We start from the raw sequence: 26,541 nt of genomic DNA, 5'->3' as shown, positions 1-26,541 counted from the left end.
ACCTATGCAACAGGAGTTTGAAAACCAGTTCTGCTGCTAGGAAGCCAGTTTCCTGGTCATAATCTGAGAGGCAGGAAGAGTGCTATTAGATAAAAGGAAAGATCCCCACCACACCTTTGGTTCAAGAAGCAGAGACATTTTTTCAGGTGAAAATATGTACTCTGTATACAAGAGTAAGATTAACCTGTTGAGATGCCTCAAGTGACTGAAATTTAAAAAGTGAGAGAAATTAAAGATGACATTCTAGAAAATACTGTCCACTGGGTGTGGAGTCATTAATAATAAAAAATAATTGGTCACTCCATTAAACATAAATGCTGCACCACAGCCTCTCTGAAGGTTCCAAAAACCATTCTCATACTCAAACAAGTCCTGTGTCAGCCATGTCCCTGGCACTATGCTCTGCTCAGGGGACGTGAAGCTAAACACAGCATATACAGTGCAGCTTGTGTTCACAAGGAGCTCACAGTCTGGGAAAGAGAGTCACTTAACTTGGCAACAGGTGCTGTGCCAGGTGTGTAGAAAGGGTTATGGAATACACACGAGCGAGAGGAAGACATTCTGCCTAGAGAGTTGAGGAAAGCTTTCCAGAGACTGCCACTGAAGGCATGAGAATTTCACAAAGTGGGGTGGTGTGAGTGGTGGGGTGTGGTTCTAGGCAGAGCAGATGGCAGGAGCGAACGGAAAGAGGTAGAAAAGCACACGAGATCTTTGAGGAATGCCAAGCTCTCTGGTGCGGTGGGCAGATGGCCTGCGGTAGACAGTGAGGATGGAGAAAAAGGTGGAAAGGCTGGCAAAGGGAATAATGCAATGCTAAGGAATTTGAATTTGAATCTGTAAGAAATAAGAATCCACTGAGGGTTTTTAAGCTAGAAGGTGACATTATTAACCCTATTTTGAAAAGGCAATCCTGGGAACAGTGTGGGGAATGGACTGGTAAGGGAATCGGTCAAGGCAGGAAGATCAATTAGAAAGGTAAGGATGAGATAACCAAAAACTGAATTAAAGCAGAAGGCAGTGTGAGAGTAGGAGGAATATGTAATACCAAGATATCCAATTTGGGCAACTTGCAGGCTTCTATTATCCTGAGTTGGGACATACTGGAGGGTATCCCTCTATATATCTTACAAGATTACTGTGAGGAACAAATTTGGTAAGGTTGAGAAAATGTTTTGAAAACTGCAATGTACTGTGTAATATACAATGTATATTGACATAATGGAATCCTCTCCTTTTAAAATGACTTGTCTCTTTCTTTAAGCCACATTAAATACTTTTGGTAGGTGAGACCAGGAAAAATGGTGTTTAAGGGGTCCTGATAGCCCTACAGATAGGTAGCTAAGTAAACCAGTTCGCAAGATTTTCATAGGAACCCCAAAAATGCCCAGAACATTTCAAAAGATGGACAGCCTTCTATTTTTGTTCAAGTTGTTGCATATTGAGGAAGCTACAGAATCCCATTTCTGTTATCTGATTCCTAAGAGGAGCACTGGGAAACGTAGCCTAGGGACTGTCTCATTTATTTTATTGTATTTTTAAAATAAAAATTGTATACATTTAAGGTGTATAACATGATGATTTTATATATATAGTGAAATGATTACCACAGTCAAGCTAATTAACATATCTTCTCCTCACACAAGTTACCCTTTTTGTGTGTATAATGAAAGCATCTGAAATTTACTCTCTCGGTAAATTGCCAGTCTTCAATACAGTATTATTAACTATAGTCATCATGTTGTACGTTAGATCTCTAGATTTACTCATCCTACATAACTGCAACTTTGTACCTGTTGACCAACGTCTCCCCCACACCATTTTGACCTTTGGGCTCTGCTCAGGGAGAGCTAGGCCTGGGCAAAACGAGGCACTTCCTACAGACGGGAAGCTGAAGCTACTCAAAAAGAGACTACGGTGAGTCACAGTCAAGATTGAGAGGGTGGAGACAGGACTGCAGATCTCAGAACCAATTTAAAGTGTTATAAAGAACATAATTCCTCAGCATATGCAGGATTGGATGATGTCATGAAATCATTATACAGGAGGTCTCCCTTTGGAAGATGACATTTCTGTACACAAATACTCCTCAACCTAGGTTTATACAATCATATCTACAACACAGAAGAGACAAGGTTGAGCAATGCTAATTATCTGCCATTTGTCAAGCGTCAGCGACACACCCGAAGACTTAACAAGGATGGTAAATTCCCACGAAAAATGTGGAAATATTAAAGATGCTACGGGTTTTTTGCTTTCATAAAATTATTCTTGGTCACATTAGAACTCATTTTGTTTCTGAAATTTAATTCCCTTCTCATTTATAAGTACATGTTTATCTTGATACAGGTGTGAAAGCATATATACCTTTTATTTTCATATCTTCATACATAACCTATATGTATATATAAAAATCATATATAATCATCATAATTTAATATATAGAAAACTTATCTTAAAATATTCAGTGGTTCTTATACATTACATTAGAATTCATCAACATGTGTTTTTTGAAGAGTTTAGTAATCACATGGGGAACTTTTAAAAACACCAATGCCCTGGCCCCACCTTCAGAAATTCTAATCTAATGTCCAGGGTGGGCTGAGCCATCAGATACTCTTTTTAAAACCCACCCAGATGATTCTAATGGGCAGCCCAAGTTGAGATCCACTGTCTTTGCCTGATACAGAGACAAGTATATGATGAAAACAAAATGCTGTGGTGAAAAAAAATTCTAAACGCAGTATTCTCAGAATGTTCCATCTGTCTTAAAATGTTCCTTGGGTTTTCAATATAAAATTTTAGAATCATAAAATGTTTGGAGCAACATCAAGATTTTTAGGATGCAAGTACTTAATTCTCAAGTAAGACTTGAGTCTATACTATCCTCATTTACTGGTAAGGACCATATTACAATTCACCGTTTTATTTTTCTTTTCTAAGCAGCTTCATTGTTCAGATATAAAATACATGCCTATTGTGAAATATTCAAATAGAGAAAAAGCAATATGGAAAAAATACAAAACACCTAAACTTTTCACTACTCAGATATGATTTTTGACATATGGTAAACATTCTTCTAGAAATCTCTCTAAGCACACGCACATGCACACACACATACATGAATTTTACATAAGTGAACTGTAGTATATGAGCTAGTATTTTTTTAAAACTCGGCACTATTATGTGGCCAAATATTTGGGGCAATAAATATAGATTTATAAAATAAATTTTAAGGACTGCATATTAACTATACATTTATATAGGGTATTTTTAATGTTTCATGGGTCCTCAGTACTCTTTTGAGAACCAGCTGATTCACCTATAACTCTCTTAATTATAGAAGTGTCAGAACAAAAATTTATATAATTATATTTCTATATACTAGGGAAAACAATTGGAGACCAAAATTTAAAAAAAATAACTTTCCCCAAAATGAACTCCTTAGGTATAAATCCAATAAAACATGTACCTGACTTGTATACTGAAAACTATAAAATGCTAATGAAAGATAAAAAAGATCTAAATAAATGGAGAGACATACCATGTTCATGGATTGGAAAACTCAACATAATAAAGATGTCAATTCTCCCCAAAGTGATATAAAGATTTAATACAATCCCAACAGAAATCCCAGCAGGATTTTTTTGTCAATAAAGACAAGCTGACTCAAATTTATATGGAAAGGCAAAAGAACTAGAATAGCTAAAACATTATCGAAAAAAATAAAATGGAGGAATCATACTACATAAGACTTATGTAGACTTATAAAGCTACAGTAATCGAGACTGTGGTGTTGGCAAAGGGATAAGCACAGAGATCAATGGAATAGAATAGAGGATACAGAAATGGACCCACACAAGTATGCTCAAATGGTTTTTCACTAGGGTGCAAAAGGTGCAATTCAATGGAGGAACGATAGTCTCTTCAGTAAGCAGTGCTGGAACAACTGGACTTAGGGAGACCCCCCAAAAATGAACCTTGTCCTAAGCCTCATACCTTATATAAAAATTAACTTAAATGGATCATAGATCTAGATGTAAAATTTAAGTTCTTAGGCATGAGACCAAAAGCAAGATCTATAAAAAGAAAAACTGATATACTGGACTTCATCGAAATTAAAAAGTTTTGTTCTATGAAACACACCATTAAGAGAATGAAAACACAAGCTACAGACTGGAATATTTGCAAATCACATATACAACAAAGGGCCTGTATCTAGACTATACAAAGAACTCAAAACTCAAACAGTAAGAAAACAAACAATCCAAATAAAAATTGGGGAAAAACTTGGACACTTCACCAAAGAGGCAAATAAACACATGAAAAGATGTTCAATATTCAGGGAAATGCAAATTAAAACCATGATGAGGGCCGGCCCCGTGGCTTAGCGGTTAAGTGCGTGCGCTCCGCTACTGGCGGCCCGGGTTCAGATCCCAGGCGCGCACCGACGCACAGCTTCTCCAGCCATGCTGAGGCCGCGTCCCACACACAGCAACTAGAAGGATGTGCAACTATGACATACAACTATCTACTGGGGCTTTGGGGCAAAAAAAGGAGGAGGATTGGCAATAGATGTTAGCTCAGAGCCGGTCTTCCTCAGCAAAAAGGGGAGGATTAGCATGGATGTTAGCTCAGGGCTGAGCTTCCTCACACACACACAAAAAAAACCCACAATGAGATACCACCCACACCTATTAGAATGGCTAAAATAAAGAATATCAACAATACCAAGTGCCAGTGAGGATGCCCAGAAACTGGAACTCGCATATGCCACTGGTGGGAATGAAAAATAGTGCCGTTACTCCGAAAGATAATTTGGCAATGTCTTAAAAGGGTAAACACACACTTAACATATAAGCCAGCAATTCTACTGCTGGGTATCTTATCCTAGGAGAATGAAAACTTATGCTCACACAAAAACCTACACACGAATGTTTATAGCCGCTGAATTAATAATTGCCCCAAATTGGAAATAACCCAAACACCTTTCAACAAGTGAATGGATCAAATGAACTGATACACCCATACAATGGAATAATACTCAACAATAAAAGGAATGAACTAAGTGAAAGAAGACAGTCTCAAAGGCTGCATACTGTATGATTTCATTTCTATGACATTCTTAAAAAGACAGAACTATAGTGATGAGAACAAGTTGCCATAGTTAGGGGTGGGAAGGAAGGTGTGATTATAAAGGGATAGCAAGAGGGAGATTTTTGGGGCGATGGAACTATTTTGTATCCTGAGTGTGGTGGTGGTTACATGAATCTACACATGTGGTAGAATCTGTAAAATGACAAACTCTGCTATAGATGTGGATGGGTTAAAATGGATGCACATTTGAATACAGGAAAGTTTAGTTATCTTTTTAAGTGGCTCAATATCTAGGTCTAATTTCTAGAAAGCTGAAATAGTGAATATAATTACTTGAGTGCTGGAACCGCTGCTCTTGCTGTTGAGGTTCTCTCTGTCTTCATGACCCATTGAAACAAAGTAATGAGTTGAAGATATGATTTAGTTTGCTTTTTCAAATCCTCAGAGCTGAAATTTCTCGTTATAAAGTTCCAACGGAAATGTTAGAATTTTTCTCCAATGTTCTTTGGGGGAATTGTCCTTAGAATTTCATTTTTTTTTTTAAGATTTTTATTTATTTATTTTTCCCCCCAAAGCCCCAGTAGATAGTTGTATGTTATAGTTGCACATCCTTCTAGTTGCTGTATGTGGGACGTGGCCTCAGCATGGCCAGAGAAGCGGTGCGACAGTGTGTGCCCGGATCCGAACCCGGGCCGCCAGCAGTGGAGCGCGCACACTTAACCGCTAAGCCACGGAGCCAGCCCGAGAATTTCATTTTATATTTACAGATCAAGTACCTTCTCACTCCTAGCTAAGCAAAGAAACACACATTACAGAGTTTCATTTTGCGCATCTCTGGGAACGGCAGCGTATTCAGTATGGTGGATCCCAGATGGAAGATAATGCCAGAAAATATGACACTTCGTAAGCAAAAGTGGTACAAATCAACATATGATAGATGAGGTTAGCCATCTCAATGAACCTATTTTAAAAGTGTAACTCCAAGAAGCAGCACAAGGGAATTGTGGGAAGGGGGTGTGGGTGATGGAAGTGTTCTGTATATTGATTGTGGTAGCAGTTAACACCACTCTATGCATTTGTCAACACTCATAGAACTGTATATTAAAGAGTGAATTTTACAGTATATAAATTTAAAAATAAATTTTCACAATGCAACCAACATCACCCTCCAAAAAAGTAATATATGCTTATTGTCAAATACTTGGACAACAGAAATATAATGTTATATACCATACACTATTCAAGATAATGGATTTTAATGTACCAGGGTACTCTCATTGATATGGTTTCAGATTCCACATTGGAAATAACCCTTAAGAAACTACCATGTTACAAAGTTTGGCGTAGGGACAAAAAAGAATACCCACTATTAATGGAAAAGGCTATTAAAATATTCCTACCTTTTCCAACTACATACCTGTGCGAAGCCAAATTTCATATACTTCCACCAAAAGAACAAAACAACATACCATAGTAGATTGGATGCAGAGGCAAATATGAGAATCCAGCTGATTTCTAAGCCAGACATTAAAGAGATTTCAAAAAATGTAAAACAATGCCGCTGTTCTGACTAAATTATTTTGCTTTGTAATATAGTTATTTTTCATAAAAATATTATTTTTGTTATATAATAGGTTTACTGTTACTTATAAATAGGTCACCACTTTGTAAATGTCTATTTTTATTTATAATCAAATAAATGAATACATAAATGGAAACTCTTTGGCATCCTCAGTAATTTAAGAGCATAGAGGGTCCGTCCCACAGACCAAAAGGTTTGAGAACCATTGTGCTATACCACTGCATACACTCATCAGCATAAGAATCCATTTTGCTGTGAAATTTTAAGCAGGTCTTTCTTGACTCTAGGCTCTCCTTTGATCTTTCTTTGTTGATCAATTCCTGAAAGAAGCGGCTATTGAACATCAGTAGATGGAAAGCTGTAGTTCAGGGAAATTATCTCAAAAGATTACCTGTGACTTCATCCACACGATTTCTAAATCTTTAGTATACCAGTTTCGGGTTTTCTCCACCACAATTCTTAAACATTCTTTGCTGGTGGATAGAGACTGAAGTCTCTACACTAGGCTCCCGAGAGCTGGGCCAGCAGATCATCCAGGTTCCTAGCAGCATGAAGAGCTTCTCAAACAGCCAAAAAGCCCTGAGTGCCTGTGCGGCCTGAAGGAGGCTGGGGGACCTTTCGGGAAGCAAGCTGGACTATGTACTTCACAAAGCCACCCACCCTAAGAGTTATAATATGCTGGAGTATAGTAAAAACAGAAAAAAAAAACTGGAAGGAATGCCAGGAATCAGATGAGTTTTGAACCAGGACAAAAAGTTATACGTTGCTTTTCAAAATCAAGGTAAGATAACACATTATAGGTGTTGGTATGACATATGGTAAAGCCACTCTTGATTTAAACCAAGCACAAACAAACCAACACCCCTCAAGTACAAAGTACTGGTGCTCTAATTTTTATTAGTAGTAGTATTTTTTGGAATCCGGGCTTTTGAGAATTTTTCTATGGTGCCTCGGAAAGGCAGCTGAATTAACTCCCTCCTGAACAAAATTATGGTTATTCCATTTAACACAAGACTAAGTTAGACAGGACGATGTGGAAATTTGTTTCTGTAACTATTTGCAAAGGGCCAATCTCCACATGTGAACCATAACGTACACTTTCTAGGCAAACCAAATATGAGAGACAGCCATCATCTGAGGCGCTCTCCTCCCCTCTCTCGTTTACATGTGCAGCAGAGAACGCATAGCTCCATTTTGCTCCTTGAAGTCAAGAAGGTCAGTGGTGTGAAAATCTCACTTTTGAAAGGTTAAATGAAATGTGTTCTGGTTCAATTTCTTAGGCTACTACAAGACAGTAGCTCTAGACGACTGGAGTTACACCTGAAGTTGAGTTTTTCCTAAATACACAAGGTTAGAGAAATCAAACTGAAGAAAAGAATTCTACTGTTTTGGCACAGGCGGTTTTCTGTTTCTACCCACTTGTTTTCAGATATTTGACAACTCCTATGGCATTTCCTCAGAATTTCAAAAAACCTTCAATTTTCCCTTCAGAGGAAGTGAACTGTATCAGAAGTTGCTGAAATCCAGGCTTCCCTTCAATGGTTGGACTAGTCCATTCCTGGGTGGCTATAATCAGCTTTCTGGACTCGTGCCCCAGCCAGCCTTGTGGCCTGGCCTAGCTTGTAATGCTAATGCCTAGGGCTCTTGTGGCACCCTATTGAAAAAGGAACTACAGTGAAGATGGCGAGCAACCTGTTATCCATAAATGGCTACCTTACCATATATGATAGGCAGAATTCTGGACTAGGGTCCCCAAGTATGATCACAATCCCGATACTGCTATTTCTGACCTGAAGGAGTCACTTGATAGCACCAGCCTCTCAGAATATCACGATCTTTTCACAGAATATCAATAACTTTGTACTGAGCCCCTCCAGGTTAGGCACAGTATGGGGTGCTGGGCCTTGAAGGAGTTATAGCCTAGTGTCCTTTTCTTGCTTTCTGCCACTACCCCAAGCTGCCCCTGTCCTTATTAGCATCCTTTCCTAAGGCTGACTTTGAGAACCTATTCACCAACACTGAAAAGGAAACTCCCATACTGGCAAACTGCAGGGTGGGCCAAGAGAAAGCACAGCACGGTGTGGTATCGTTCTGACTGCATGGGGGAGGGAGAGCAGCAAGATGACGAATGCTTCTAGATATCTAGAAAGACAGCGGCAGCAAGGCCCCGGCCCAGGTCTGAATCTCTGTGGGTTCTGAGCACATAAAGGAACACAGCCAAGCTATGTTCATCCATCATATTTCACACTGGAATAACAACGTTAATAATGAGCGCTCTCTATGCATTTTCTGAGCACTTTAAATACATTATCCTATACAGTCCTCGTTATGACCTTAGGCGGCAGGTACCATTACTATCATCGTCTTATAGGCTACGACATTGTGGCTTGGAGAAGCTCAGTAACTAGCCCAAGTTACAGAACTGGTAAGCGACTAGACAGCAACTCTGAACTAGGTGTCTGAATACAAAACCTCACAGTCTGTTGTGAGGCTAGCAATGGCTGGTATGAAAACTGATATAACCAACTGCTAAGCTTTCAGAACATAAGGAAAGGACAGGCAAGGGCCAGGGCTCTAACTGCCTCCACCTCTGACAGAAAACTCAGGAGGGAGAATATGCATATTCGGGGAATGGCATGGGCAAGGGAGAGGCTATGGCCCAAGTTCAGATCCTGCAGGGAGCTCCGTGGTCAGTCCACAATAGACAACACTGGTCCTGGGCACCTCAGAATCTGGTGTGGGTCCCCTATTAGTTCCTCAAGATCATGCTCTAGTTCTGAGCCTCCCCAAACAGGGTCCATGCTGTAAGGTTAAGATTAAGTGAATAGGGCCGGCCCGGTGGCGTAGTGTTAAGTTCACGCACTCTGCTTCAGTGGCCCGGGGTTTGCGGTTTCAGACCCCAGACGCAGACCTATGCACCGCTTGTCAAGCCATGCTGTGGCAGGCGGCCCATATATAAAGTAGAGGAAGATGGGTACGGATGTTAGCCCAGGGCCAATCTTCCTCAGCAAAAAGAGGAGGATTGGCAACAGATGTTAGCTCAGGGCTAATCTTCCTCACACACAAAATAATGTGACTGGTGTCCATGGTGTTCATTTATGCTTAGCTTCCCTATCAAAGGGTGTGAAGCAAAAAGAAATACTAATTCTCAATATATTCTTTTTGTTTTGTTTTAATAAGATTTAGGATGAGTTCTATGCATTCCTAAAGAAATGATCCTTCTTCAAGCACCGTTGGGCAGCATGGATTGTGCTGCCTGTGATGCTGAATGGGTGGGATGGATATCTATTGCTTCTTTGCATGCCTTTTGTACCACTTATAATTATGCTGTTAAGAGTCTTTACAAAAAAGAAACCCAATTTATTCTTTTTACATGTTCTAAATATAAATGCAGAGGCAAGGAAATAAACAATAATTCCAATAGTGCTTAGAGTTTAAACTATTTTGAACTAATGTACCTGTGAGACTATTGCATATTGCAACCTATAACCTAAAAACTATCAGCCCACATCACCACAGGTAAGAAATGAGAAATTTTGAGGGTTATTGAACACCAAATATTTTCAGTGGAACAGGAGAGAGTTACTGAACATCACTGATGGCTCTAAAACCCACAGATCCACCTGCACAATATAACTCTGTTGTGATGTACTGCTATACTTGAAGACTGAAAGACCATGGAAATGAGAGTAGCCCTGTTAGTGATTTACACAGGTGGGGGGGGGCTGCTTCATGCGTCATCTCTAATTTATCAGATTTAATTACTAATTGAGCTCTGTGCCTTCCTAGTGAAATGACCCTTCTTCAAGCACCATTGGGCATCATGGATTGTGCTGCCTATGGTGCTGAGTGGGTATGTATTTTGGTGGAGCAAATATTTTAGCCAATATTTCACCCTGCCCTGCTTGCACTTTTAATAAAAGGTAACTCCAATTCAATCTCTGGCTTAACAACATTATGTTCAGTGGTTGTTAGTAATTTTGTCTTCGAGGAATGCATATCCATTGCAAAATTAACAAGTATTTTTTTTTTTGCAAAGATGAAAAAAGTTTAACATGGATTCGTCATTCACAAAAAAACATGCCACTACACTTGCCAGATGTGTGCCATCTTCCAGAGGGGCTCACAGCCACCACACTGAGGCTCGGCATCGTTGGTCAAACATGCCCTTCTCCGCTGGGCACTCACATACGCGAACATCAGCAAGTCTCTGCATCACGAGGCAACAGACCCTGGATGTTATTTTTGGAATTCCTCACACAAATGGGTCCAAAAGAGATTTTTAAAATGTGGCTTACGCCACGATTAATATACTAAGAAGTAAAAGAGAATAATACAGGGAGAGAGCAGGAGTGAGAGAGGAACAACAGCTAAGCATCCACTTTCTTTGCCACCCTGTGTAGTTTGAGATCGACTCTTGTGTCAGGACAATGAGAGCACGTTTATGCAGGATGTGATTTTCCACCATAATAAAAATACTTCTGGTCAATGCCTCTGCCTGATGCTTGGTTGGGAGGAAAAAACAAATTAAGACTATGAAGTTGGAGGTAGGCATATACTGAAATCAACAGTAATCAGTGATATAAAATACAGATGACAGAGGAACAAAGGGCTTTATTTGTCAGGGCCTTCATGACCTTAAATACAGTAGAATTTTGTATTAACCTGAGAATCTTGTGTACCACTAATAAACCTTCTGCCAATATGACAGCAGTGACAAAAAAACGTAAAGAAAAAACAAGAAAGCATAATCTTTATTTGTTGATCCCTTTGGTTATTGAAAATTAAAATGCACACACGACTGAGAGCAAAAGGCTGTGGCAGAGATCACAGATGAGACACAGAAGAAAGCACAGCCCCTGTCCTCAGAAAGCTTACTTCAGGAAAATTCTGAGATTGTAAAACCAACAGCAAATTGCAAAGGAGTTCAACCACCAATTTATGGTCCTAGCAACTAATCAATGGTTATCATATGCATGGCACTGACTAGTTGGTCACTGCTAATTTTTGTAGGTGGAGAGCCAGCAATATCTCTCTGTTTAAAAGTCATAGCAAAGTGCTCTAAGTAATGCTCCTTTACAAGTGGCTGGAAACACTACAAGGCTGGTGAGGAATACATTTTGCCCCATTGGAAAACACTGAAACCTACATAAGCCATCAATGAGAATTAATAAGCCATCAATGAGAATTTAGGAGCATATTTGAGTTGACTATCTACCTTTAGAAATGAATGGATCTTTAAGTATTAAAATGAGGGTTTAATATACATTATAACGAATACTACTTGAGATGAAAGTAAATGACCCACTACTCCCCTCCCAGGTACCAAGAGGGGTCAGATTTCCCATTTATCAGCAAGTCTTCAGGGTAGGCAGCATCTCAATCTCAGACTCTCTTCTGTAGCTGCTACATGGACGGCTGAGGGGAACACTTCAAAAATGAACCAGCTAAACAAACTTCCCAGCCACACTTGACAGAGCTACACCTATTCTTCCCATTTCCAAAGCAGTGGAGAATTAATTACCAGTTCTATGGATCTATTGTAAGTATAATAGACTAAAGAGCTATCACAGACACATTTATTGTAAAAGCACAATCCCAAGAGTGTCTAGTGGAGGGCCAAAACGATTAACACAAATGCTTTGTCAGATCAAAGATAAAACCTGCACCGCCCAATTGAGGAATGAATTAGAACAGTGGGTTATCTTTCAAATTAACCAGGGCAGTTAGTGAGGAAAATTTCATGAAAGTGTAATTCTTAGCCTTTGTGAATCCACACAGCAGGCATTCTGCCAGCTGACAAGATGATGAAATTTTCATGCTTAAAAAAAGCCCTCTTCATTTCCCAATTTAGATTAGCTAGTGTTTCTCTCTCTTTTTTGTGTGTGTGTGTCTATTTGCTCTTCTGGAGCTGAATTTAAGGGGAGGGGGAACACATATCAATTTTTCACTGTAAAACTGAGTCTTTCAAAAACATCCCTAGAAGCTTAGAGATATAGTCTTTAAACTGGCTTTTTATGATTTTCAAAAAATACCAGTTTAAATTCAACTTTGTACAGAGGAACCAACAAGGACCAGGGCACGAAATCAACTTTGAATTGGAGCTTCTGGGCTACCTCAAAGTCTTTCAATGCTTTATTAAATCTCAGGATAGAAGACTAGAGTTGTTTTCCCCCTAAAGAAATTAACATATTTCTTAAAATGTCCTTGCTCAGTGCTTTTTGTATTTCCACGTATATTATAATTTAAATGTTCTAGAAAGTGAGAATTTGGGGCATACAATCACTGCTATATGGTGAGAGAGAAAAAAGTATTTCCTCTCTTATTAAAAGGGCCAATATTAAAACAGTATGATATGATATAGATTCATTCTCAGATACATAAAATTTTTAAGGTTTGTTGTATCACATTTATCCAGTCAGTACTATCTATTCATGACAGAAAATAACAATATGTGATGTATTTTTTTAAAAGTGATTTAGAAGTATACTTTATTACCCTAAACTTTTGTCCCTTTGTTCTTGACAACCTGATTTCCTTTTTTTTTTGCTGAGGAAGATTCTCCCTGAGCTAACATCTGTGCCAATCTTCCTCTATTTTGTATGTGGGTCGCTGACACAGCATGGTTGCTGACAGGCACTGTAGGTCTGTGCCCGGGAACCAAACCCGGCCTGGCAAAGCGGAGTGCACTGAACTTTACCACTAGGCCATGGGGCTGGCCCCTGACAACCTGATTTCTTGCTGATCTAGAACTACGTTCCTTGGCAGGGTGAGTATTTGGTCAAGTACCATACTCCTCCATTGTCTTTTACTAAAGCTCCTGCCTTATGGAGATGCCTTCCTTTCTCAATGTAGATTATACTTCCCCTGCAGTGATTCTAAGACTAAAATGAACAAAATATTGAGATACTTGTTCACAGTCCACTAACAACTTTTACACCCAGTGGGTAGTATTTTTTAACCTGCAAAATAGGAGGAAACTCTTTTGGTCATTAGCTTCAGAGAACAGTTACTTAATCCCAGTACTTATTACCAATATCCTTGCCTCTAATACACTTGGTGTAATCTCCAGCTGGATTACTGTCACTATGGTATATCAAACCAAACGCACTGTAATCAGTATCACTTGAGGCACAATAACAAAAGAAACTAAATGTCATGTCCCCCTACAGGAAAAGTTCATTTAAGTCTGGAATCAGAAGGAAAAATAAGAATCTACCAATGAAGTAGAACTTAGAGGTGCATCAGCTTTCCGTATAAAAGCTCTGATCTTGAGACTATCTGAAACATTTGTTCAGCATGGGGCCATGAAAAGAACAAAGAATGGATTTCTTTTTCTCCTATCCAATCACATATGACTGAGATCAGAAAGTAGAGAAATAGTTTCCTAATTTTGAGGATAGTCATATCAATTTTCAACTTTAGAAGTGATATTTGGGTATTTTAATTAGAAATCCCTTAGGAAAGTCAATCAAGTGGGCAATTAACTAGATGAAAACTGTTACTTGCTGTTAGTGAGATGGCTAGTGGACAAGACAATTAAAGCAAATGCTACAGAAACCTTGGGTTAAATGTCTGGGTGCCTAAAACTAGGTTATTTAGCTTGAAAAATACTCATATAATGACTACCACTGCTACCACCACAACACACACACACACACACAACTACGTTAGAAATCAATCTTTCAGTTAGGGGATATTTCTAACTATACAGAAGATCATTTTTCTGCCAATTCTCAACTTAGTCAAAACAGATTGTCCCTTCTTATAGAAGGAAATAGATAAGTTTCTTCTAATATTAACATTTCCCTGGTGAAGATTTTGATAGACTAAACACAGAAAGAAAACTCAGAATTCTTCCCAAGAGTCAAGAATCATGCTCTGCTCAATGAGGTCTGTAAATGAGGAGCTGAATAGTTTTGATTTGGGTTCTTCATGCTAAATAAGGGCCTAACATTTCATGTGCTGAACATTTCATCTACTGCAGAATGTGAACCCACAGATAACCTTTATTCCCATCCAACTGCTCATTAAGTGTGACACAGGATTATTCACTAAAATGTTTCAGATTTCCCAAAATGTAGTCATAATTATTATTTTTAAAATATCTTCAGAAAAACCTACTTGTGTTTTTTTTTTGACAAAGTATTCTACTCCAAAATCACAATACTGGAACTCTGTTTTCCCTCTTCATCCTAATGATCTAATACTCGATTTTCATTTAATGAGTTAGATTTTAAAGAAGAAAATGCTACGTTATATGCTAACTATAAGTAGAAATTATAGAATGATACTGATCAAGTCATGAGTCTTACCTAATAGAACCTGAGCAGTTTTTGGAAATGCCTTGCCAAAGTAGCTTCTTTAAGTAAGTTACAGTGAACTTTCAAGTAACAGAAATTTTGTTTAGACGACAAATGATACAATGAAACACTAAGAAAAATCAAATGGGAAATGTGGGAGTTTTTTAATTTTAATTTTTGAAGAGAAAAGCTCATTCATATGAAATGTGTCAAAAACAAAACAAAAACTTTGAAAAAAAGCCTTCTTTCTAACACAGATAGCTCACTCACTGCTCTAGCATTTTTACCATACATTTACAAAAATTAGACATTCTCTTTAAAATGCCAGACAAATTGCATTTACACTTAAAAGATGTTTATTTTGATTTCCTTGGAAAACTAAGCTAAGAAATGGTTCAGATTAGCATACAAACACAAAGTCTTTCTTAGGTAATGGGCAGTTTATTAAAGTCACCACACGTGATGTTACGGCTCTACTTGCCAAAGATAGGCAATGTTGATTTTTCCTCCTCTGTCCAAAGATCTGAGTGACCATTTAATTTAGTCTTATTTAGGCAATAATAAACTAAAACATTTCCTGTTTATAGTCTCATTTTTCCTTAAAAGTAAAAATTTCATTATTTAAAATATTGCTCTTAATGAGATGTAATGCCCAATAGAAAATCAAATCATTTTCCTCCAAAGTCTTTTCAAAACTTCACAGTTTCATAAAAAACCAATAATACAAAACCATATTGTTTTACTTTAAAACAAGCACCAAACCTAAATAAGTTGTGTATGCAAGAAACTCATTATGGATACTTACTTCATAGTATTTTTTAATGCAACGTCTAATGTCCATGATCAATTTGTTGCTCAGCTGTACCAAAAAGGTCAGAGGTGAAGCCTTACAATCGATGTTACTGCAACGATACAAGCTGGGCTCCATATCTGTTCCCTACAGAAGTCAAGACAGACAAGTATACAAAAGGTTATAAAAGGTTTCTTGTGCTTAAAAACTTACGTGCTGTCCTGGTATACAATATTCTTAATTCATTTTATTGGTGAGTTTTTAACTCTATTGTCTCAACTACTTTCCTCCCAAAGGTCCCCTTAGTCACACGTACCTTCTACTCTTACACCACCATTATAATGGAGTACAAAGTCGAAGAAAAACACCCTGAAATCACTTTTTTTTTTACAGTCAATACATGACAGACTCGATGGATAAAATAATTTTCCCTCTGAAAATACCAGTGAAGTCACGTTATTAGAAATAAACATCCTTCTTAGAGATACTGATCAAAATTTTAAATTTGTACTTATTCATTCCAAATTTGAAGATAAAGCAAGAGCACTAATGACATTAGCTTGTTTTCATATTGTCAACTTAATTTTAAGAATAAAGCCTAAAAATTAAGTGTTACACCACAAAGCACTCACTTATTGTCAGCGTAGTAAATCTAAAGTTTCTGTAATCCTCCCCCCATGAAATGTATTTGGGGAAGGGGAGGCAGGAGGAGTAGAAATTGAAAAGAATTAACTTTTAGTAGCCAGAGAAAATGTTTTGTTTTGTTTTGTTTTAGACAAAGACAAAGCAAATATAATATATAGGAAAACTGTTGGGGTTTCTGGAGCATTTGTTTTCCTTCTTGATACTTAAACATCTTGGTTTCCTGCTCCAATCTGGTACATAACCCTACCCGCCACACTAAGCAATTCCAGGTGGAAGAGATTTTAGAGCTTGACATCGGCTCTTCCACAGTTAGCCCATCTGCAAGTCGTCAAGCCTCCATGCAATTAACTATCTTATTTACAGCTGTAATGAAGCAAAACTCAAGGATTTAGCAAGTATTGCTGATCTGTGTCTGCCTCTTCCTTGCACTTGCTTCCAAAGACTGCTTTGTTTTGATTCAAAAAAATGCAAAACATCTGCTGTTTGTCCAAATTAACTTAAAATAATTACTTTTAATTTAGATAAAGGATGTATTTTCTTTCAATTTCAAGGTTTTACATGGTTCTGCTGCCTACTCATTTGCCAATGGCTAGTATACATATAACACTGCAGTGAAATCAAGTAAATTGGCCAAGTTTCAAGTTCAGATACAAGGTCAATGATACATTTTTTGGCTGTACTTCTTTAGAGGAATGTCTCCTCGTGACTTTTTAAATGTCTGACATGCAAAGACATCAGAAAAGATAATCAGAGTACCTTTGTCAAAAAGGAGGCAAGTGGGATGTGTAAAGATAAACAAAAACTTTCCAAAAACACTTAGTTCCCATTAACTTGATTTAAGATAAAGGAAAACATTGCTCTAAGTCAATAAATTGGATTGGGAGTGGGGAAATACAGGTTACAAATTAAAGAATTACAATAAAAAATACTTTAAGATAATTTAGAATTTTTAAGAGAGACCATGTAAAAACCAAGGCCAAGCATTCTAGGAAGCCAAAAACAATATTCAAACACATTCTATTAAGAGTTTCCAAGCAGAAATAAAGTAAGTTGTGAAGGTAGAATTCATATGATGCTAAAATTCTTTATAAACACATGAAAGCAACATACAAGTGGGTTTTTTTTCCTTTTTATGCATACAGTGGGGAGAAAAGGCTTTATACTAGTAGTTCACTCACAAAATGAAAAAAGGAAACAACTAACCGAACCATCAAAGACGCTATCATAAATATTCTCAGTTCCACATGTAGGGCATGGACACTTGAATCTTTCACAGTCCCTGTATTTCTCTTCATCAGTGAGCTGTGCTGGGCCACCAAGTAGAGCATCATTCTCTTCATCTTTATGATAATGATGAACTCTAAATTGGGTGGGGTCAAGTCCTATTAATGTAAAAGAAAAAACAAATTTAGAAAGGTATACAATTATTTGAATTCCCTTATCCAAAAAAATTCTCCAAAGAAGAAAACTCACACAAGAATGGTTTTAAATTCACTCAGACACATACACGACCATTTGAACTCAAGTTAGAGGTTCATAGCACATGGACAAATGACTTCTCTTTTTACAAGAGATTATAAATAAAACAAATAAACTGCATTAAAAAAATGCAGAAATATGCCACTGCACATTTGGGTTTGAAAGCAAGTACTTCTACAGGATGGTTTTACTATTTTCCTAAAGTTACAGGGAAAATCTCAAATAAATGTGCACTGTTATTAAGAAAATCTCTTAAAATCAAAGTATCACCATTAAAACTGAAAATAGAGAATAAAAGTCCATTAAAGAAAACAAATTCACTGCTATTACAACTCCTTCAAGTGCAGACACAACTGCTAACCCTGATTTCAATGCAGTGGTCGATTCCATCTTGGCTCAGTAGTTAACAGCATGTAGGTTGCAATCTAATTCAGTGGTTAAAATTCAGTAGCAGCATCTGAGACAAAACACGACATGGTTTTTTGGTGTTCTGAATTGAGAAATTTAAAATATGTGCACAAACAATGAATCTACAGATTCTACAGGCCAAAATGTTCCCAACAATTCTGAAACCAAATATACCTTCCATATTTCAATCAAAATGACACAAGAAATCAATTGATGCATAGTTTAGGCTATCTTGTTTCCCCAAACTATTTGAGAAAAGAAACATTTTAAGGCCAACCAATTTAATTTACCCCAGGCCAAAGCATATCTGTCAAAATCTACTATTTGAATTTACACTTAAAGATAATTATTCCACACTCTATCTTATTATATTTTCTTGAAAGCGTCCCTTAGCAATCCCTAAGAGTTCTAGGCTTTTTAGAAATCTAAGGAAAGCTATCAGATTTATTTTAGTATAAAGGGAAATAAGTAATTTAAAACAGTCACTGAGCAAAAAGTTTAAATACCAAAAATACCTAAAAACTATTTTAACTCTATCAACAGCTGCATAGGTAGATAATCCAAAAGATGTATTCAGAATTCAGTGACAAGATCCTAAATCCTATTTGTTCAATTGTCAAGCGACATCTAGTAATTATAAAAGATTTGAGACCGACTCTAACACAGTAGACAGGTACTGAACAAAGACCACGACGGAGACTGGGAGTCTCAGTTTTCTCACCTGCAAAATAGAGGTCGTACTACCGACCACGCACTTCTCAAGTTGAAATCAGACATAAGAAAACAAACCATTTTCAACGGTGCGTATCATGTGGTAGGCGCTCAATAAATGTCATATGAATGCAAAAATCAAATAGTGGATGAACATCATTTAATCCAGACTATATTCATTCAAGATAATGCATTTGGAAAAATATATGAAATGCATGTTCATGCTGCATAGCAAGTTAACAGCTGCTCTTTGTAGGAATTAAAGTGAATATTTCCTAACATGATAGTCTATAATAAAGAAAAAGAACATACATTCAAAACAACTTGAAAAACTGTTCTTGGTTAGTGACATAAATTACTGTCACCTAGGTCACTTGGCCCCAAGACTCACTATACATTTTTATTTTACAAGTTACCTACCCGCTAAGAGAAACTGCAAGTTAGTGAAGTGTGGGAATATCGACCCTCCCATTTAAAGACAAGGAGGGGCAGAGGAACTGAGTGAGAGGGACCATGCCTGTGAATGATGCCGTTTCTTCTCTGTAGTGAAGGTTAACTGCTGCAAATTCCTTAAACTCTAGCTGTGAATCCAAGTGTATTCACATAATGTCTTGCTTTATTTGTGATTATAAGAAAGCAGCTTTACCTTTTCTCTGATGGTGTGATTATTTATCATTTTCCCAGGCTAATACTATTCGAAAAGGAAGGAAAAAGAAAAAGAGTAAGCAAGGGTTTTCTAAAAGGCAAGCTTCTTTCACAACCCAAAAATCAAGGAACAAAATAATGCTGGCTTTGCACATATACAAAACTGGCAGGGCTGCGACAAGGAAGCAACGAAAGCTCTCTCTAGACCTCCCCAACAGCCATGGCCCACTTAGTGTAGCCGAGCCCTGGGACAGCCTGCCTGCTGAGTAAGCCAAAACTGGACAGGGGCTGTCTTGCTACTTATGGAGAAAAGCCCAACAAGTGGCCAAAAGTTATGAAAAAATATCAGGCCTTATGAAATGTCTACTTTAAATGTCCATTTCCACAAACAACCCTTATCTGCCCATGGTAATAAGAAAGCCAACTGGCCTAGCTAATTACTTGAGATTTATTCCCAAGCTGAATTTTTTCAAAGAAGGGACTTCATCTCAGCACTCTTGGTCATAAGTCAATGTTAAATTTTTAAAATATAAAGGGAGAAGACACTGTAATTACCTTAAAATATTAGGTATATAATGATCCTTGTACAAGTTACTTGGATTAAAAAATGTCATAAAGTGATTTTCTTGGGAGGATAATTATAAGTTCAACAGGCAAATCACAGAGAGCTAAATTAGATCTTTTTAAGAAAACATACAATGTCACATTAAAAAAAAAGATCACTGCTGCCAGAATCTTTCTTTTAAAGGTCAAAATCCAGGCTTAAACAAGCCCCAAACTCATTCAACATATAAATTCATTTTTTCAAATCCTCACAAAATTGGCAACAAGCAGCTTATTTCCAAGTTTTGGGAGTCTTAAAAGTTTTACCGCTTCTACCATAACTCATTAAGGCTAAAGTGAAACAACAGGAAAAAGAGTATCTGGTGCTGCCACCTAGAGGTAGCTTCTGAATTTTAAAATGTGCAAAATAGAGCGGCTACATATCGCTCCATTTGTAATTACTGTCCCTCCAAAATTAAACACTTTTGTCAGAAATGAGATTAAAGCAAAATATTTACAATCATAGCTGGCATAGATGCAGATACACTGTATAATCGATATTAAACTGCTCACCATACAGTAAGTAATCATGTTAGTCTTTGAGCAAAAGATACAAAACTGAATTCCAAATTCCTTATCTCTTCTACTGAGAGCTTTCTCTGAACAACTGGCTTAAAGAAACAAACTTTATGCCCCATTTGAGAAAAGGAACTTCCCCACTTCTACTAGATTTGACAGGTGACTTCAATCATTTGGTCCGGCACAGAATAAAAGAAGCAACAGCCTACTTGGGCTTGGCCCCAGTTATCCGGGGGAAGAGCAGCCGTGGTTTCCCCCCCATAAACAGAAATGATGCGTGCTTTAATTCAATCCCGTGACTTGTAGTGATCCAGTCACATCATTTTTCTTGGGCTGCAGGGGTGGAGAGAGACAGAGGGGGCAGTGAAATGAAATTAAAATATGTCATTTATAATTAGAAAATTTATAGGATCTCACATTATTTTGGCAACAGGATCAAAGCTCTCATGTTTCAAGAAGTATTTATAGAAAGTAACATCATAGGCATTGGGGTAGATGAGTTCAGCAGCGCTGTTTTTACTTAAGATCACCGTAGTCTTATCACACACACCTCCAAAGTGACATTTAGCACAAAATTACTTTTTCTACTATTGTACTTTTTAACCGTTGTAAACCACCTGTTTTTAGAATGTTTATATGCCCCCACTCCCAAAGGGTATTTAAACTGTTCCAAATTCAAGGCATTCAATTGAGAGGCTGAGGCATTTGACCAAATCATTTTCTTCCTCCAAAAGACAAGGTCTCTATTAGTGCAACTACAAATAACTACAGGAAAGCCAATTATATATGTTCATACAAGTGGGAAAAAGGAAAAAATCCATATGAATGAAACTCCAAATGAGCAGAGTAACTGGTATTCCCAAGCAGTTGTTTAAAACATGAATCACTTAAACTACTAGGAAAGCTAATTAATGGAATCCTACTGTGAATTTTTTTTCTAAATATTTCTATTAGGAAATAAATCATTTATCTTTTGCATGAATCCAGGGTTTCATATATCTGGACTTCTTAGAGAACAACAGACAAACTGAAAATTTAATAAGATTAAGGAAAAAAATAATTTTTAAAAGGTAAATGCTATATCCATAAAAAGCCTTGCATAAGAATGTTCACAGCAGCTTTATTCATAATAATCAGAAATTGCAAACAATCCAGATGTCCACCAACAAGAGAATGATTAAATAAACTGGTAAAAGCTACCATGGAATACCACTCAGCAATGAAAAAGAAAGAATACTGACACACACAAGATGGATGAATCTCAAAAACATGCTAAATTAAAGAAGCTGAACACAAAAAGCATATACCGTAGGAAATCATTTTTATAAAATTTTAGAATAGGCAAAACTAACCTATGGTCATAGAAATCAGATGAGAGTTGCTTTTCTGAGGGGACATTGACTGGGAAGGGGTACAAGGGAACTTTCTGGGTGATGGAAATGTTCTGTCTTGATAAACTGATTATATCATACTCTTAAGATGGCAGCATTTCATGGTATGTAAATTATACTTGAAAAAAAAGTATGCCAAATAGGAGATGTGTGTGATATATATTTCCAAAGGACTCATATTTAGAATATATAAGGAATGCCTACAAATCAATAAGTAAAAGACAACCAAACAGAAAAGTAGAAAAAGGCTTGAGGAGGCACCTCACAAAAGGAGATATTTAAATGGCCAATAAACGTGTCAACAGGTGCTCAACTTTATTAGTCATCAAAGAAATGCAAATTAAAATCACGTTATGCCACCACATAAAATGAAGAAGACAGAAAACGAAGTGTTGGTAAGAATGTGGAACACTCATACACTGCTAGTAGAGGGTATAAATTAGTTGAGCCACTTTGGAAAACTGGTAGTATCTATGAAAGCTGAACATACACGTCCCCTACAACCCAGCAATTCTCTTCCTAAGTATATACCCAACAGAAATATGAGCAATTGTTCAACAGAAGACATGTGCAAGGATACTCAAATAGCACTCTTCATAATTACCCAAATGTGGAAAAAATCCATAGGTGGATAGTCATACAGTGTGGTATATTCATACAATGAAACGCTATACAGAAATGAAGCACAACCACATGGACCAATCTCACAAACATATTGAATCAAAGTAGCCAGACACAAAGAGTAAAGACACAACTTACACGTAACATCCCAAATTCAGAAAACTTCATCTATGATGTTAGAGGTCACAGTAGTAATTTTCTGGTGGGGGGTGGAAGATAGTTTCTAGAAGGAGACATGAAGCGGCTTCTGGGGATGCAGTAACACTTTCTTGAGCTCAGTGCCGACTACACTGGTGTGTGTTTACTTTGTGAAAATTCATCAAGTTGTTCAGTTAGGTTTTGTGTACTTTTCTGTATGTATGTTATACAAGAAAATTCACATTGAAAAAAGTGAGTCCTAAATATCTCTTATGATATACCTATGAGTTTGTTTCAAAATGTGTTAGATTCCAATCAGACATTATGTAACTCCTCACAGATGTAGATATCAACACCTAGGAAGGAGTATTAGCAAAAACTAAAATAAATTGAACTGAAATATAGGCAAGTCTTTAGATCTAACTACCACTTTACAGGAAATACAGAGGACAGAGGAACATGCTCAAGGATACCACTACGATGCAAAAAAAAAGATACGGGCTGGCCTGGTCGCACAAGTGGTTAAGTGCGCGCGCTCCACCACAGCGGCCCGGGGTTCGCCAGTTCGGATCCCAGGCACACACCGACGCACCGCTTGGCAAGCCATGCTGTGGCGGCATCCCATATAAAGTAGAGGAAGATGGGCATGGGATGTTAGCCCAGGGCCAGTCTTCTTCAGCACAAAAAAAAGAGGAAGATTGGCAGATGTTAGCTCAGGGCCGATCTTCCTCACACACACACACAAAAAAAGATAGTGGAATTAACTATCATATGGACTCTGACTGGATTCCAATTCAAACAAGGAGGTTTTTTAAAAGTGCATTCAGGGGGCCAGCCCAGTGGCACAAGCGGTTGGGTGCGTGTGCTCCACTGCAGCGGCCCAGGGTTCGCCGGTTCAGACCCCAGGCACACACTGACACATTGCTTGGCAAGCCATGCTGTGGCGGCATCCCATATAAAGTGGAGGAAGATGGGCATGGATGTTAGCCCAGGGCCAGTCTTCCTCAGCAAAAAAAAGAAGAGGATTGGCAGATGTTAGCACAGGGCTGATCTCCTCACAAAATAAATAAATAAAAGTGCATTCATAGTATGATCAGGGAAATATGAATACTTATTGAACATTTCATGAAATGAAGGAACTGTGGGGGTTTTTTCTAGTGATGATAATACTTCTGTTGAAAGGGGTAATTCTTGTCTTTTAGAAATGCAAAATGAAATATTTACAGATAAAATGATATGATGTCTAGGACTCACTTCAAAATAATGGGAAGAGGTGGAGAAGAAGAACAAGATTGGCCACAGTTGCAGAATGCTGAAGCTGGGTGATGAGCACACGGGGACTTCTTACACAATTCTCTCTACCATTGTACATGTTTAGAAATTTCCATAATAAAAAGTTTAAAAATACTTTAGATCCAATTTAATAATAAACAACTGACTACACAAGTGGCAGACAACTGAAACTGCCCTCATACCAACAATAACCCTCTCTATAAGATAAATAGAAAATTTCTGAGTATTTTAAAAGAAATAATATCCAAACTTTTGGGTTAAATAAACTCTCAAGATTTTTATTGCCCTGCAGAAGATAACTCCCAAAATCTTGACAGAAAAAAATCCTGATGGGCAGGACTCTCATGACCTCACTCGATTGTTTTTAATGCCCTTGATGATAGCTCTGAATGTGAATTTGAACTTAATGAGACCTGTACCTCTGTGCAGGAAAAAACTTTAGAAGTGTCTTCTTTCCTATTTTTAGACCTGAGAAAAGATGGTAACTTTATGCTGAAAAAATATTTGGAAAATGAAATAGCACAAATAAAATAATAGACCAATGACTGCTTCTCTTACAACAGTCCTCTTCTCTCCAGCTATGATGGTAGATACATGGGGGAAACAGCCACGCTGGAGGTCCCTAAACACCCATCTTTTTAGAAGTGAGTTAGTAATTGTTTAACTGTTTTCTTCTGCTGCTTTTATAAAAAGTTGTCTCATTTTTAATAATAAAATATTAATATATTTTCCACAAGTGAAGAACTTAAAATTCACCACCTTCACTCTTTCCATCTCTTTCATACATATACATTTAATATAGTTTAAGTATCTGTGTGCAATATGGTACTTTTTTTCATTTATTATGTCTTACTCATTTTTCTATAGGCTACACAACCTTGGTGTCATTTTTAGATAATTAAAATGATGTATCTTTTAAAAACTTGAAAGTTGCTGAGAGTAGACCTTAAGCATTCTCACCACACATACACACAAAAACGTTAACTATGTTAACTATGCGAGGTGATGGATGTGTTCATTATCTTGATCTTGGTAATCATTCTACAATGTATATGTATATCATATCATTACATTGTATACTTTAAATACACACAATTATATTGCCAATTATTCCTCAATAAAGTTAAAAATTTTAAAACTGATCTAACTTAAATAACTTGAGAAATTCCCCTTTTCCTTTGGAAACTTCAAGTGTTACAAAGCCAGCGTTAGGAATTACTACTCGAAGCGATTATTCTAAACATGCTCTGGTTTAGCTCCAAGTTCTCAGAGGTAGAGGTCTCTGCTTGAGTCAGGTGAGCAGTGTCACTGCAGGCCCTCAGCATTGTGGGCTAGCGAGACAGAAACAAATATCATGTGCTCGCCTCGTAGGGACTGAGGCGCAAGGCTGTGCAACTGATAACCCTTCAAGAGGCTCTCTGTGAATTCTCTAATGTGCCTCAGGGAGTGGCTGCGATGGCATGGGTTACCCTGTGAAGGTTGGGACCCTGCCGTTATCAATGGGCTGGAAGAACTGGTGAAAGGTGGAGACAGGCAACCATTCCCAACTCCACACTGGTCTCTCCACAGCGCATTCCCACAACACCTCAAATGCCTCCACTTTTATAAACTCTTTCCTGGTGGTCCCAACTGGAAATGGTCTTTGCTTCTCCTGAACACCGATAATCCTTTGTTTTACCTCTTTCAGGACATGCACTGTGTTGTCCACTAGACTTCCCCACAACAGTGACACTGACTAAACGGACTGGGCTGTAATTTGAATAAAGGAGCCATGACTGACTCAACTTCATATCCCTCACAGTGCCCATTATGATGCTGAGCACAGCAGGTCTTCAGCATTAATCTGTTCAAGGAACGCAAAAGTAGGCTGGGAGCATGAGCCATTAGACGACGTACTTGGAATGGCACTTCATCCTAGAACAGGTGGTTCTTATCAACTGACAAGACTTACTATCCTACTTTGCATTTGGTGTGATCTTACTTTTTAAATTTTACTATTAATTATGTTATAGAAAATATTTAAGGTTTGGAAATGATGGTCATGTATGTACATCCTTCTAAGAGCTTAATCATGAAAAAAGGCAAGTCTTGATCGACAAGGTAATAACTGAGGCACCTGCTGGTGGCATCATTCTACTCCCAACCACCTGTACTTTACTCCCCCAACCCCTATCTTTGTAGGGATATCTCCCGGAGCCTGTCAAAGGCACCTCCAAACATTGCTTGGCTCACCGCTGCATTTACTTCTTAGAAGTAACATCTAGAAGATGTTACTAGACCTTGTCTACTGACAAAAACTACCTCCTGTAACATGAGTGG

At 37.7% G+C, this 26,541-nt stretch overlaps 1 protein-coding gene across 3 annotated transcripts in view; it reads right to left on the bottom strand.

Moving 5' to 3' along the window:
• POLA1 (DNA polymerase alpha 1, catalytic subunit) overlaps nucleotides 1–26,541 on the bottom strand; it is a 281,703-nt gene that overhangs the window by 125,715 nt on the left and 129,447 nt on the right. For 2 of the 3 annotated variants that reach the window (XM_058535594.1, XM_058535595.1), the window contains exons 33-34: nucleotides 17,618–17,796; nucleotides 15,785–15,916 (exon numbers count right to left, since the gene is read on the bottom strand). In XM_058535594.1, the coding sequence (XP_058391577.1) occupies nucleotides 15,785–15,916; nucleotides 17,618–17,796 (311 nt within the window). Of the gene's footprint in view, nucleotides 1–15,784; nucleotides 15,917–17,617; nucleotides 17,797–18,254; nucleotides 18,351–26,541 lie in introns of those variants that run through there. The other variant, XR_009217466.1, reaches the window with a different exon arrangement.

This window comes from Diceros bicornis, chromosome X (genome assembly GCF_020826845.1).
Source record: "Diceros bicornis minor isolate mBicDic1 chromosome X, mDicBic1.mat.cur, whole genome shotgun sequence".
Lineage (NCBI taxonomy): Eukaryota > Metazoa > Chordata > Mammalia > Perissodactyla > Rhinocerotidae > Diceros > Diceros bicornis.
The sequence above is the reverse complement of the archived record's forward strand: the minus strand, read 5'-3'. Positions and strand labels throughout refer to the sequence as shown.